The 13,957-nt window shown below is 54.2% G+C and overlaps 4 protein-coding genes across 4 annotated transcripts; 1 reads left to right on the plus strand and 3 right to left on the minus strand.

Annotated features, from left to right (window-relative positions):
• Window positions 1-171: 171 nt before the first annotated feature.
• Window positions 172-2,446, minus strand: BZA05DRAFT_89506 (uncharacterized protein). Its single transcript, XM_051488765.1, has 6 exons — window positions 1,886-2,446; window positions 1,801-1,830; window positions 1,681-1,741; window positions 1,316-1,624; window positions 1,124-1,258; window positions 172-1,059 (listed from the first exon to the last, which is right to left on the minus strand). The coding sequence occupies exons 1-6, from the start codon at window positions 2,143-2,145 to the stop codon at window positions 310-312; spliced, it is 1,545 nt and encodes a 514-aa protein (XP_051337963.1). The 5' UTR covers window positions 2,146-2,446; the 3' UTR covers window positions 172-309.
• A 2,722-nt stretch (window positions 2,447-5,168) lies between these two features.
• On the plus strand, window positions 5,169-6,476 carry BZA05DRAFT_89531 (S-adenosyl-L-methionine-dependent methyltransferase). The gene is made up of 2 exons (XM_051488766.1): window positions 5,169-5,529; window positions 5,611-6,476. Exons 1-2 carry the CDS (start codon window positions 5,277-5,279, stop codon window positions 6,435-6,437), a joined length of 1,080 nt encoding a protein of 359 aa, XP_051337964.1. The 5' UTR covers window positions 5,169-5,276; the 3' UTR covers window positions 6,438-6,476.
• A 100-nt stretch (window positions 6,477-6,576) lies between these two features.
• BZA05DRAFT_426298 (uncharacterized protein) lies at window positions 6,577-7,788 on the minus strand (the record flags this gene model as incomplete). The annotated part of the gene is made up of 4 exons (XM_051486003.1): window positions 6,577-7,064; window positions 7,128-7,203; window positions 7,291-7,420; window positions 7,682-7,788. 4 exons carry the CDS (start codon window positions 7,786-7,788, stop codon window positions 6,577-6,579), a joined length of 801 nt encoding a protein of 266 aa, XP_051337965.1.
• A 1,031-nt stretch (window positions 7,789-8,819) lies between these two features.
• Window positions 8,820-11,065, minus strand: BZA05DRAFT_475205 (uncharacterized protein; the record flags this gene model as incomplete). The annotated part of the gene is made up of 4 exons (XM_051488172.1): window positions 8,820-10,184; window positions 10,298-10,388; window positions 10,464-10,588; window positions 10,813-11,065. The coding sequence occupies 4 exons, from the start codon at window positions 11,063-11,065 to the stop codon at window positions 8,884-8,886; spliced, it is 1,770 nt and encodes a 589-aa protein (XP_051337966.1). The 3' UTR covers window positions 8,820-8,883.
• Between the last annotated feature and the right edge of the window lie 2,892 nt (window positions 11,066-13,957).

Here is a 13,957-nt window from a genome sequence, read left to right on the forward strand (position 1 = left end):
GGACAACAAATACAATTAAAGTACAGGATATAGGGTATCATCAATGACAGCACACCACATAAAAATATACTCAGATACGTCGAAGAATTAAAGGAAGAGAATGAGAAGGATCGTTTCCAGCAGACATGACACAAGAAAAGACAAACATAGCAAACCAAAAAAACACAAAAAAAACACCACACGCCAATATCGTTCTCGTCTCAAAACATCAATCCATCAAAGTGTGCGCTGAAGAGGGGGGGTATTTCAGGCAAAACAAACTAGAGCAAGAAGAGAAATGACACCAACCAAAATCATCAGGAGGGGCGATTACTCGAATGAGGCGCTGAACGCTACGGCGATCGAGGCTATCAGGCCGAGGACGAGCGTGGATAGCCCGATTGAGCTAGCGGACGACGCAAGATTGTCGTCGAGGGGGATGTTGGGGGACGTTCGAGTGCCGTTCGTACCGGTTGCGCTTGCTGCGTAACTGCCGCCCGTAGCAGACGCTTCATAACTGAGCTTTGAGGTCGTGTAAAACGAGGTACTCGGCTTCTTACTCTCGTGATAGGAGTCCGACGATGAGGTCTCTTCCGAGTCTGAGGACGATGTCGAGGTTTCCGAGTCGGTGCTAGTGGCGGTTGCAGAGCTGGATGACGAAGATGTGGGCTTGGGTGATGCCAAAGAAGTTTCGGATGGGGCAACATACGACGAAGATTTATCTGGGATCTCCTTCTCATCATCCCCTCCAGCTTCCTTGTCGTCGGCCTTGGAGTACACCTCAACCTCAACCTCAACCTCCTCTTTGTCTTCTTCTTCCTCCTCCTCTTCCTCCTCCTGCTCTGGCTCCTCATCCTCCTCCTCCTCCTCCTCCTCATCGTCTTTCGGAGAAGCGACTGGGACATCTTCAGATTTTCCGTCCTTGCTGAACACAACGATGGTTGCTGTTGAGCCCTTGGGAACACCGACGACACAGAAGTTGGCACCACCAGCTCCTGGTGGGTTATTCTGGGAAACCTCGTTGACGCCGTGCTTGCTGGGGTCGATTTCACAGGGGAGGCCATTGCAGTCGCCGTCGCACTAAAATACAAGTCAGACAAATGTTAAATGATAGGGGAGGGAGTGTGGGATCAGTGAATCAAACCTCAATGCGGACACCATAATTTGGCATCTCATCACGGAAGGCGACATCAGGCTCGATGTAGATGGGGTTCCATCCGACGGTCACGAAAGTCTCTCCATCATCCATAGCATTGGCACCAGCAACATAGGGAGCCCACTAAAACACATGTCAGTATTCAACCAGCAAATCTTGATCATCAGCGTTTGTACTGACATTTCCAACCGGCTTATCCTTGGTGCCCCAGACACAGCCTTCTGTGGTGCTAACTCCAGGAGGGTTGACATAGTAGTGTGCAGCGGTCTTGGCCCAGTAATCGGTACCGGGAACGGCAAGAATGGCCTCGCCATCGACGTTGGTTGGGATCAGCATGGCCTCATTCCCAGGCAGGACAGTCTGGCAAATGGCAACCGATGCACCAGCTGTGTTCTTGCACTGGACTGTTCCAACACCATCATAGCAATATGGCTTATTGGGGAACGGCTTGGAGACATTTCCATCCTCGTCACAGTACAGCCCACCATCCTAAAGACGGAACGAAGTTAGCACGAGTGACGGACTATGATTCGCATTGCACTTACCATTGACTGAGGGTACTTGTATTCTGTTGCATCCGGATTCCATTGTGCCATGAGCTGACCACTGTCACGCACCATTAGTTCGTCTGCGCACAACCATTGTACCATCACGGCGTTACTTACGGTGGGCATGCGTATGGGCAGTACATTCCACTATTTCTCCATCAGCATACGGATAGATTTTCTCGCGTCATGGGGATATACGTACGGCTTGCAAGGTTGATCTGGGGACATGGCCCATCCGCCGTTCATTCCTTTCGGCGCAACCTCAACCATTCCCTCTCCCTTGGGGAACTCGCAAGTCGACCTCTTGGTAATACCGGATCCGGCGACGTTAAAAACGGGCAAAGCATCTTTCTTGTGGAGCTTGTGATGTGTATGCCTCCGCTCGAACTGCGTGCGATGATCGATAGCAAGGGCTTGGCCGGCGACGAGAAGCCACACGGCGGCGAAAGTGATTGAACGCATCCCGAAAGAAGGTGTGTGGATGAATCCGACGATAAAATTATGCTTGTTAAAAAGCTGGCTGCGATTATTGCTTTGCGCAAAGAATGAGTGTTGCGGGTATTCTATCTACAGGATCCCGTTTGTTGCTGAAAAGAGCGTGGAGAGTACAAGGACTCGATTGACGACAAGGAGCGATTGACTGGGCCGGTAGGAAGTGAGGAAGCAGAAGAGAAGAAGAAGAGGAAGAGAATTATGGGAACACTTCGCATGATAACCCGAGACGCGCCTCCGGGGGGGCATCACTACAGGCAGCCAGGCCATGTCGTCAAATGAGATACGGTGCCACAAACTTGTGATGCCCACACACCGACACACCCACACCGACACACCCACACCACACACAACACACCACATACAACACACCACACACAAAATGCTGCCCTCTTCCTCGGTTCCTCTTCTCCAGGCGCTGGTACTGCATGCCCAGGCTGGAGACAGTCCCTGATTGGTGCAGAAACCATCTAGGCGCCTTTATTGGTGCTTCTGGCGACGGCTCTATCCCGATATGGGCGCAAACTTACTCACTGGGGAAATGAGCTGTACGATTTCGCCCCTCACCCGCCAACGAGGGTGGGGAGGTGGTGGTGGTGCACGGTGAGTTGATGGTTCAGGGGTTGGCTTACATGGAGCCGAACCGAAGAGCTGTTGGTTCCTGACATGGACCAGACAACCAAGCATTAGTTACCTATGGTGGTTTAATAAAAACCGTTCGCAATTGATGGCGTAATTTAGCAGTCGTCGTCGCGCGAGCTCTAGAAGTTCATTCTACAGTAACAGAGTACTACCTATGGTAGATGCTCTGTGGGCGGCCTCTCTTTGGGGGTCCCGACAGTCAAATTCCGACTCCTGAGCCATCATCGATCGCGGCCCTAATCGACCTACATACATAGCGGCTCAGTGACCAGTCTCGCCCTCTCCTGGCCCTGCATTCGCCGTGGCGTTCGGGTTGTTTGGTGCCTGCCAAGTCCCCGGGGTAGAGCCCCGGTGGAGGACGACACATGCACATCAGGAAGGCGTGTATTCGCTTCTGCTCTCTGGCCCGACGGCACAGATGCGGTGTATGTGGTGTGATGGATGATGGATGTGAGTGACAAACGCCTTGTCAGTTGCAATTGAGTTTTACTTGCCTCTTCTATCGCGCGTCTATGAGGATATCTACAGTACGGCATGGTGAATTACGTTACTCTCCATGCGGTGCCCGTCACAATCTGTCTGGACAATGATATCCGCCAGAGATTCACATCCCCCTCCCCCCCAGATAAAAATTTCCCTCATCCTTTCAGCAACGGCAATGGGCCCACGGTCCGCGCCCCTAACGAGCGAGGAGCCAATCACTCTAAATTGACAACCGACGGCGGCGCCTCAATCAATGCCCTCCCCCTCCCCCCTCCCCCTCCCCCTCCGGCGAAGAGGGCGGGATGTTTGTCGTGTGCAAGTAGAGTAAGCAAGCAAGCATCATCCGCTGATCCCCCACCGAAAACGAACAACTGGTCCAGTATATAGAGTATCTAACCACCGATCGCTTGTCTCGTCTTGTATTTTATCCAACCGCTGCGACGATCAAATTTGACGAACGGGGGGAATTTCTGTGGGGAAGGCAGGCAGGCAAGCAATCGGGTCGGCGAATCCACTTCCCTACATAACTACTGTAACTAACTAGGGCCGCCTGTGCGTGCGCGGAGTTGATTGAAAATCGTTCAAAAAGATGCGAGCGAGCTCGCACGGACTGGGGAGGGATGGGGGATGGGAGATGGGGGATCACCGAACTACTGGAGAGGATACATCGTCTGTGTTCAGGGACTCCGAGTCATCGCACGCTCGACCGACGACCGGCGTCGGTATCTACTAGTTATCTAGTGGTTACTCTACACAGGTAGGCCGGTGTCGGTATATTTTGGACGGTCTCACCGAGCCGAAAGTCAACACAGTTTGTCGTTGGCGGCTGTCAGCGGCAGCACGGAGGGTGGACACTGCTTATATATACTTCTATAATTCTATTCTTCTGATAGATATCTATAGGTCTTTACGCGCCCCCCATGCCAGAAAAACATAAACTCAAAATCCGTACTTGCATAGGTATCTACGGGTACATATGTACTCGGGTATGAATTCTGGCGGCGATCGGCAGAAAGCCGGTGGGCGATCTCACATAATCTCTACATATCTACCTACCTCTGTGCGTGTCAGAACTGGAGATGGCCGAGCTTCGTCTTCAGAATCTGCCTGAATGCGGGTAGATGAGAGAGATGGAGATGGAGATGGAGAGTGTGATAACGGAAAATGGTGGATGACGGTCTCCCCCCTGATAGTGTAGGTAGAGTAGGTATTAAAACGGTTTTCTCGTCCAATGTTTTCGAAACAAGGGGCCAGCCTTAGATTTGGGGGGATATCTACCCAGGTACTCTGCCCCATCTCCTACAGAACCATACAATGCGAGGCAATTCGCCCTAGGTATTGTATCATACAACCCTATCCACCTATCCAGCACCGGTGTTAGATGACGTTGACGTCGATTGTAAGGAAACGAAACGATAAAAAGGAAAGAAAAAAAATGAACCCACACAACGTGTGGGAACAGCTGACATCTCCCCCTCGCACGGCCTCATTTCTCCTTGGGGAAGTTATGATGTCTTTACCTGTTTACCGGGCTGCCTGATACGGACGATTGGCGAGATTGCGCCCCGGACGAGGTCGGGGAGAGCTCCGTTGAGTCTTGACGCGACTTGGCCCCGGTAGAGTAGTAGAAGATATGTATCGCCTCGGAGGCTGGACCGCATGCACTTGCGCTCTGGGGGAGGGGGACTCTCCGGTCCAGAGGCATCCTGCAGTGTAAAAGAGGCGTCCAACAACACGAAATTAACTCATGCAGTTGGAATGGCATCGCATCGCAACTCCTCGTAAAATCCGAGACATCGAGTGATGCGCAATGAATGTCGGCAGCACGTGGGCGACTGCCCCTGGACATGCCATTCCGAACGTCATCTGGCTAACTAACTGCTCTAGAGTAACTAGCTTCAACTCACTTCACCCCCGCAGCAGCAGGTGCGCGACGAAGCTTCCCCACGGTGCGCTCGGAACAACGAAACGAAACTATGAACCCCCTTCGTCTGCCAACGCCAAATGCAACACCGCGTATCCCGACCCTCGGCGCCCAGCGACTTCGCAATATAGCCAGCAGCTCCAGCGCGGAAACAAAAGACAGCAAGGACCGCACCGTGCAGCAAACCGATCAAGACGCATCGCAGTCGCGGTTGTCCGCCGTGGACACCGGCTACCTCCACGATGACTTTGCGAAAGCCTTCTGCCAGCAGAGGGGAACGCGGAAGTTCCCCCTGATCAACCGAGGTTAGCTCTTTTTTTTTCTCTCTTTCTCGGACAAACAATGTGGCGTCGATTGTGTTGACGGAGCGTGTGACGGGTGGGCAGGAACCTTTGTGCGCACCACGGCGCTGGACCGTCTAGTCAATATATTCCTTCTCAGCACGCCACCCACGCAGCGGAAGCAGATCATCTCGTTCGGCGCGGGCAGCGACACGCGCTACTTCCGCCTGCGGCAGTCACTCCCCGCAGATGTGCTGCGCAACCTGGTCTACCACGAAATCGACTTCGCCGCTGTCACGACGCCGAAGATCGCCTCGATCCTGCGCAACAAACTACTACCCTCGCAGGAGATCACCGCGGTCGACGAGGCCGCCGGGTCACTGGCCGCGGACGGCAGCTACTACATCCACCCGCTGGACCTGCGGTCGCTGCGCCCCGGGTGCGAACCTCCCACCGGCGTCGAGCTAAAAGATATCCCCACGCTGTTCTTGTCCGAGTGCTGTCTGATATACCTCTCGCCCGAGGAGGCCGATGACATTGTGAGGTGGACAACGACGGACTTTTCGGCGAGCGTGGGTATGGCAGTGTATGAGCCCATCGGCGGCGAGGATGCCTTCGGGAAGGTGATGATACAGAATCTGGCGGCGCGCGGGATCGTGCTCAAGACGTTGAAGAGATACTCGACGCTGGAGCGGCAGCGGTTGCGGTTCCGGACGCTGGGGTATACGACCAGGCAGGAGGCGGCGGATGTATACTACATCAGCGAGAATTGGGTGGCTGACGAGGAGAAGGAGAGGATTGCGAGATTGGAGATGCTGGATGAGGTTGAGGAGTGGAGGATGCTCGCTAGGCACTATTGTGTTGCGTGGGCTTGGAGGGGGGACGAGTTTGATGTGTGGAACGGTGCGGTGCCATTACAAGCGGCGGATTAATCACACACACACACACACACATGCCCGAGTATCCATGATGCCAATTCATCCGTGTCAAGAATTATATTTCATGATTCTTCAATTCCACCCACCCATCCATCCATCCATCATCCATCCAACCATCCATCCAACCACCACTCTACACCTTCCTCTCCTCCTCCAATTTGGCCAACTTACTTCTCCACACCTCCGCATTCTCCTGTTGATTCCAAATAGCGGTAACACTCTTCTGCGCCAGCAGCGCATCGACCCACTTCTGCCAGACCTCGATCTCCTTGAGCTCCTTCAGCAGGAAGCTAGGGAACCACCCATACTCCTCCGTGCCAAGGGCATAGACCCTCAGTACAAAACTCGCCGTATTGACCTCGGCGAGCGTAAGCTCCTTGCTCCCGCCAAAAAACGGCGCCGCGTCAGCCAGCAGCGGGACGAGATCGCGCTTCACCGCGGCAACCACAGCATGCGCTTTCGCCTCCTTCTCCGCAGTGGTCCGCGCTGCGATCAGGATCCCCGTCAGCGCGGACCCGAACGCGCTCGCGAATACGTCCACGAAGAGAGAGATCCGCGCGCGCTGCAGCGCCGCGGCGGCGCTGCCCGTCGCAGGGAGGAGACGCGGCGCGTAAACGTCGGCTAGTTACTCGTCATCAGCACCACCACCAACATCCCCAAGCAATAAGCATCAGGATGACAAACCCAGATACTGCGTGATAATCCCACTCTCGATGAGGATCTCGTCGTCGCCGATTTTGAGCGCGGGCACCAAGCCCCTCTGCGTACCATATCCCCATTAGCACCGTCTCCCATATTCACCCGCCATCAATTTTCACTGCATCCCCTCCAGCCGAGAGTAACTCACGGGATTGATCGCGAGATACCACGCCTCCCGCGGCTTCGACAGGTCGATCGAAACCTCGTCGAACTCGAGGCCCAGCTCCGACAGCGCGATGTGCGCCCGGTGCGCCCAGGGGCAGTAGCGGTTGGTGTAGCTGCGGGTTGGAGGGGGGTTTCGTTAGTGGGCGGTGATGGGGTGGAGCGGGCGGAGGGGGAGCGGGAGGGTAGGTACAGTGTGAGCCTTTGGTTGGACATTGCTTTTGCTTTTACGTTTGGGCTGGGTGATGTGCGTGTGGTTATGTGGGTGTAGATGTGTGCGTTTGGATGAGTTTGTGAGTTTGTTGGTTTGTGAGTACTAGTATACGATGAGTTACGACCGACGTCACGACCTCTTATATACACCTAGTATGCCATACGCCATGCCCCCAGGGCACACCGCCACCACCAACAGCAGCAGCACCAGCACTCCCAGCACCAGCAGCAGCAGCAGCAGCACCACCAGCAGCACCATCCCGTAGGCCATGGCGTCTTCGGCACGGGCCTAGACGGTTGCCTAGACGATTAGTATCCCGTCCCCGCAATTCCGTGCCGGCCCGATTGTCTAACATGCCTAATCGGCCTAACCGCGGATTTCCGTGGCCGGATTACAAACTCATGCGGCGATGGTGCAAGTTCCGGGCCGAATGATGAATTGGTGGTATCAGTGATACGGGATCTGCACAGAGTAGATATCATACGAGTGCTCTTCCCTGTATGTAGAGTACAGGTAGTAGAGTAGAGTATCACGATTCACGAAGCATCACCCGCGCTCCACACTGAGCCCCACTCCCACTCCGAATCTGACCCCGACTCCGACTCCGCGCTGATAAATCCATTCGCTTGCTCCTGAGTCCTGAGTCCTGGGTCCTCGGGACCACGTACCTACTCGAGTATGTACTTATGCAGAGTAGATTTGCAGGCCGTAACTTCATCAATTCATCATCAAGCAAGCAAGCAAAAACACCTAGGTAACTAACTCGCCCAAGTTCAAGAAAGGGGAAAAAGAAAAGACAGAAACACAGAAAAACACAGAAAAAACTCCGAAACAAGCGAAACAAGCGAAACAATCAAAGGAAAGCAAAAGCAAAGCACGGCGATTTCTAAGTGTAAGTATATATGCCCCCCTTTCCCCCTCCCCCCTTTTATCTAATCAGACAGACAGATAGATAGACAGACAAAGGAAAATGGAAAAATGAAATCGGAAATCGGAAATCTGAAACGTATAACAACCAAGGAATTGTGACAGCAAGTTATTGGCAACAAGATATAGACAACGATAGGAGCATCGTCATCATCATCATCATCATCAACATCATCGTACATGGTGGAGACGAAAGTGTGGGTGTGGGCGGTGGGCGGTGGGGGGGTAAATCAATAAGGTTCGAAAAGCAAAACAAAGCAAAGCAAACGCAAGCAAGGCGGGAAACCAAAACCCAAAACCAACGACCAAGTACCGTATGAAATCCAAAAAGAAAACAACCAAAACAACCAAAAGAGAAAAAAAAACAAAACAACCAAAAGAGAAAAAAACAAAAAAACAAAACAAAGCAAAAGGAAATCCGTGCGGACTCAGCCCAGATCAGGTACTGTTCCTCCTGCGACTATTCTCCCTCTCGAGCTCGATATCCTGCTGGTTGAGACACATCAATCCCGCCGCGGCCTGCGCTACATCGCCCTCAGCCTCGACGGAGGGATCCAGGACGGCTGGCTGCTGCTGCTGCGGCGGCGGCGGCGGTGGTGGTCTGACAAACATCCTCGCGCGGTAATCATCCTCGTGTTCGAAGCCCTCTGGACCCTGGGCGTGGGCGTGGGCGTGGGCGTGACCCGAGATCCTGCGACGCTTCGACAGGTGTGCGGGATCGAGGTGGTGGCAGGCCTCGGTTGATTCTCTGCGCTGCGGGATTACTTGCGGCAGCTCTGGGGCTAGCGCTGGCGAGAACGGTTGTGTATATTCCTGGAATTGTTCGGCCGGGGGGGGCATGATGGGGGGGTACAACGGCGTGTCGCAGAGGTATCCGGGGTTGGCGCTGCTGCTGGCCATGCTTAACCGTTTGTGCGGTTGCCGTGGGGTGTAGTACGGCGTCGAAGGGATAGATGCCTCGGCTGGACTCCGCCACATTTGCTGGTGCGGTGAACATCCGTATCCTCTCCCGCCTCCACCCTCCCCTCCGATCCCATGGGCGGGCGTGGGTATTCTTTGCCCGATCGCGTAGCTGTACTGTTGGTACTGACGAGAGGGCTGATAGCGAGAGCTGCTGCCGCGGTCCATACGTACCGAGCTCTCGGGCAGCGGGTGCTGCAGGAATTGCTGATCAAAGTGATGATACTGATTCAGGGGAGAAGTGGCGGTAGGAGAAGGGAGTGCGTTCGCCCAGCCGCCCGGACTGGGAAGGGACGGGTACAGATGTTGACCACGGCGATTGCTGTTGCTGTTGTTGCTCGAGTCGAACGGGCCCGACTTCGAGCTGTCGCGGACGGGGTCAAAGTATCTGCCACCGTGTGTTGTCTGATCCTTCGTCATGGAGCCTGCGAGTTCGGGCGAAGCCGTTGGATACGTCGAACGTGGTGGAGTATAGGTGCCTTCGGGCGGAGTTGCGTATCTCGAATTGGACGGCGTGAAGTTGCTCGTGGAGGAAGCTTTGGATTCCCGTTGTTTTTGACTACGTGAAGCTTCAATCTGCTTGAGTTTGCGGACTCTGTCCGTGCATGCGACGATGATGGCTGCATCTATGTTGTATCGACCGAATTCCTCTTTATCCTTCTCTGGATCCAGGCAATCCCTGGGGAAGTCTTTCCCGAAGACTATCGTCAATGCGAACCTTATTCTCCAACAGAACCTGGTTGCCATCGCTCTCGCGGCCTCGTATGGGAACCAATATCCTGTAAGGTTTGCGTTGCATCGGTTATCACTCCGTACCCGACAACGTCCGACTCGGGGTTCACAACGGGATATAAAAATAAAAAAAAACCATCGGGGCCCACTTCAAACATACCTTGAGCATGGAGCTGGCCTCCAGTGATATTGGGGCAGATTGCCGCCAGATTTGAATTGATGCTCGGTTTGAGAGCATTTCCCGGCTCGGTCTGAAGCCAAAAGTAAGTCCTGACCGCACATCATTCCCACCCACCCCTCACACCTCACACGTTCGGAGGACTTACCTTTCCAGGTTTGCAACAGTTAAAGAAGTCGTGGACGCGAACGAAGCCCGTCGAGTAGTCCCACATGATCCACCACCGCGTTGGCTCACCCAGCGTATTATTCGCTACAAAACTGTACTCGTAGACTATTCAAGTTTGTGCGACAAAGGCCGGCAATGAGTCAGCACGGACGTCCCCTCGTCGCCTCCGTGTTCCGGGACGGAGATGTCTCATCATCTCTCCGTCGGCATAAAGGAAAAAAGGAAAGAAAAAAAGGAAAAGGGAAAAAGGAAGGGAATAAACGGGAGTTGGTGTGTGGCTGGAGGGGGTGGGGAGGGGGGAAGGGGGAGGGAGGGAGGGTATGACTTACGGTTGAACTCATGCCGTCCCGTAATCTCAAACAGCTGGCCCTTGGATCCTCTGAAAGGTATCTTTCGGCAGTAACGACTTACGCCATCAGCCGGATAGAGCTGCATCTTCCTGAGCTGGTGCTTTTGCTCCTCGTCCAATGAATCCTCATGGCATGGAAAGTTGACTTTCCCCTCCGGGGCCTGGGGCCTTAACACCCTCTCCTTGGAGGCGGCCGAGCTCGGAGGTTTGTTTGCACGGTTGGGACGTCGCATCTGGGGCTTCGACGAGGATGGTGGTAGAGATGGTAGAGGTTGAGGTAGAGGTAGAGGTAGAGGTGGTGGTGGTGGGGTTGGAGTTGGAGTCGGAATCAGAAGATGAGAGGGACGGACCGGCAAGGGTGTCGGTTGGGGGCTTTGGGGTACGATATCTTGTTCCTCTCGGGCTATGAAGGTAGGGTGATGGGGGGAAGTGTCGATTCCCAATAAGGTCGGCGCCTGATACTGCTGCTGCTGCTGCTGCTGCTGCGGGTGCGGGGGGCGGCGGACGTGTACAGCCGGCACAGCTGAAGGAAGAAGGGCATCGCCTAGGCCTGTGGGGAGGGACATATCTGCCGGTCTTATATCGACTCGATACGAAGGATGGGATTGATCGTTCTGTTGATTGCTTGCTGGATAGCTGCCTAGCGAGTGGGCCATCACGATGGGGCAATGGATTCTCTGTCTTTTTGGATCTTGTGCGAAGAGATACGTTTTTCCCGGAGGGGGACAGAGGGAGAGAGACGGTTGTTTTTTTCGTTTCTTTCTTTTCTTGTTATTTTTGCTGGACGTATGGGTTGATTTTCGGTGGATGGCTATCGCTTTGGACTGCCGAGGGTTGTGTGGAGGTTCGTATGGTTTTTCTTTTTTTTTCCTGCCTCTCTCTCCCGATTGCTCTCTTCTCTCTCCGTCTTTGACCTTCTCCCAGAACACTGGTACACGCACTGCAAGAACTGCTGCTGGGCCGAAAAATGATCTCAACCAGCAACAATCCTTAAGTGGCAAGTACAACAGAGGCCTTCAAGCTCGGAAAGAAGATGGCTCTAGAGATTCTCCTTCTCCTTTCCCCCTTCTGCTTCTCCTTCTGCTTCTCCTGCTCCTTCTTCTTTTCGTTTTTTTTGCCTCTGGCACTTCCTGATCTGGGTTTTTCCTGTCCTGTTAGGCCTGGGGGGGAAGCACGTATCCATCAGAAGACGGTCCTATCAATCTTCTTATATATCCACTGGGTGGGGTGGGGTGGGATATGGGGGGATATGGGGGGATATGTGGGGGTGGGATCTATGAGGAAGCCGATAAAGCTGCTCTGAATGAGAGGATCTGAAGCACCAGAGCAGAGCAGGGTGGAGCAGGTGACTTTGATCAGACCCCCCTTCACGATGGGAAAGGATTGCTGCTGTTGCTCCTGCTGCTGTTGTTGCGGACGGCCGGTTCATTCAAACTACCGTGAACGAGCCACCGGCCGGTGGGTGGGTGGTGATTGGCCAGGCCGGAGAGCTCAAAGAAGCAGTCGCGGCTGTGCTGTGCGTGACCGGTACCGGTGCCGCGCGAACAACAACGATCGATCAATCAATCAGAGAAGAGAATAGAAAAAAATGGGACGCACCACACCCACACGATCAATAACAACGACAACAACCACAACCACCACCACCACCACCACCACAACAACAACAACAACAACAACGACAATAACAACGACAACAACAACAAAAACAAGGGAAGGCAGGGGAGAGAGAGGGAGCTTTGTCTCCGGATCGAACCCTGCATGAAAAAACTGGGGGTGGATGGGGGGGGAGGGAGGGGAGATCCTGTTCTCCGTACCGGTGTTGAGGCTGCTGCGTGGGTGATTTCTTTCGGACTGCTTGCTCTGCGGCAGACAGGTCCAAGACGACGGCCGGCCGTTATTGTTTGTTGGGGGGCGGTCTGGCAGGCTGGTGGGCGGGCGGGTGGGCCGAGCAGGCAGGTAGAGCAAGCCGAGCAGACAGGCAGAGCAGACAGGGCTTCGAGACAGTAACGACGGTCGGTGCTCACTGCCCAGTAGTAGTAGTAGCAGGAGAAAAAAAAGAAGCGAATTCGAAACTCGGTCGTTTCAGGGAAAAGATTACGGCCGGTGGGAAGTCGAGATCGTTTTAAATGGGAGGGGGGCAGCATCAGCAACAGCAGTTGGGCTGGCCTGGCCTGGCCTGGTGAGACACTCCTCACGCTTCGTCACGCTTCCTGTACATGTTCACGCTTTTCAACGGTAGTACCTATGTAGCAGCAGTGCAGCACTGCAGCGACACCGCCACGCACGAGTGATGGTCGAGTGGACAGCTGAACAGCTGTATGGCTGTATGTATAAGTGGACGGTTGGATGGCCGGTCGAGTTCGTGGGGATGTGGATGTGAGTGGGTGGATGATTAACATTTCACTACATTTGATTCGGGCTCGGGTTCAAGTGCAAGATGGGGAGGGGGGGGGGGGGGGGGGGGGGGGGGGGTGATGATGAGCATTACGGAAGGGAAGGGGTAGAGGAGAGAATGACCATTACGGAAGCGGGGAGCATGGAGCATGGCCATTACGGAAGATGATGAGGAGTAGCAAAAGGAGAAGCAGAGCGCGAGACTCGGTCATTGGTACATAGTTCCACACACCCACCCACCCCATCCACTCGTCCTTCCACTCACTCCCCCACCCGCCATCTGACTCCTGCAGTCCACGCGCATTGCTGTACGTACCTGCCTTTGTGCGCCGTCGTCCTTGGCTCCTTGTTGGGGGGAAGCACCGCAGCAGCACGAACAATCCAATCTCCTCCAAGCGGAAGAAGAGAGATACAGAGAGAGGAAGCAAGAAGATTCCGTGACGAACCTTAACTAACTACCGTATGATACATACATGCCTCATACAAGCCTCCGGAATCTGCAGCAGCAGTAATAGCAGCAGCAGTAATAGCAGCAGCAGTAATAGCAGCAGCAGCAGCAACGGCAGCAACAGCAGCATATACCATACCACCCCGGTCCCGGCTATCACCGCTCATTGTACGTTCGTTCATTCGTTCGTTCGCTCGTTCGTTCGTGGCAGGTCTGCGCGTGGGCTCGCCTCGCAGAGTCGCCACTCAGCAGTCGATCGATCAAAGGAATACCTCTCCCT

This window comes from Tricharina praecox, assembly GCF_024521635.1.
Source record: "Tricharina praecox strain CBS 144465 chromosome Unknown BZA05scaffold_18, whole genome shotgun sequence".
Lineage (NCBI taxonomy): Eukaryota > Fungi > Ascomycota > Pezizomycetes > Pezizales > Pyronemataceae > Tricharina > Tricharina praecox.

Bases quoted from the DNA above. Each gene is read 5' to 3' on its own strand.
- BZA05DRAFT_89506 (XM_051488765.1), bottom strand. From the start codon at position 2,145: ATGCGTTCAATCACTTTCGCCGCCGTGTGGCTTCTCGTCGCCGGCCAA. The intron at 1,625-1,680 runs GTAAGTGCAATG...TTCCGTCTTTAG, and splicing joins ACAAGTACCCTCAGTCAATG to GATGGTGGGCTGTACTGTGA. The intron at 1,259-1,315 runs GTCAGTACAAAC...CATGTGTTTTAG, and splicing joins AGGATAAGCCGGTTGGAAAT to TGGGCTCCCTATGTTGCTGG.
- BZA05DRAFT_89531 (XM_051488766.1), top strand. From the start codon at position 5,277: ATGAACCCCCTTCGTCTGCCAACGCCAAATGCAACACCGCGTATCCCG. The intron at 5,530-5,610 runs GTTAGCTCTTTT...ACGGGTGGGCAG, and splicing joins GTTCCCCCTGATCAACCGAG to GAACCTTTGTGCGCACCACG.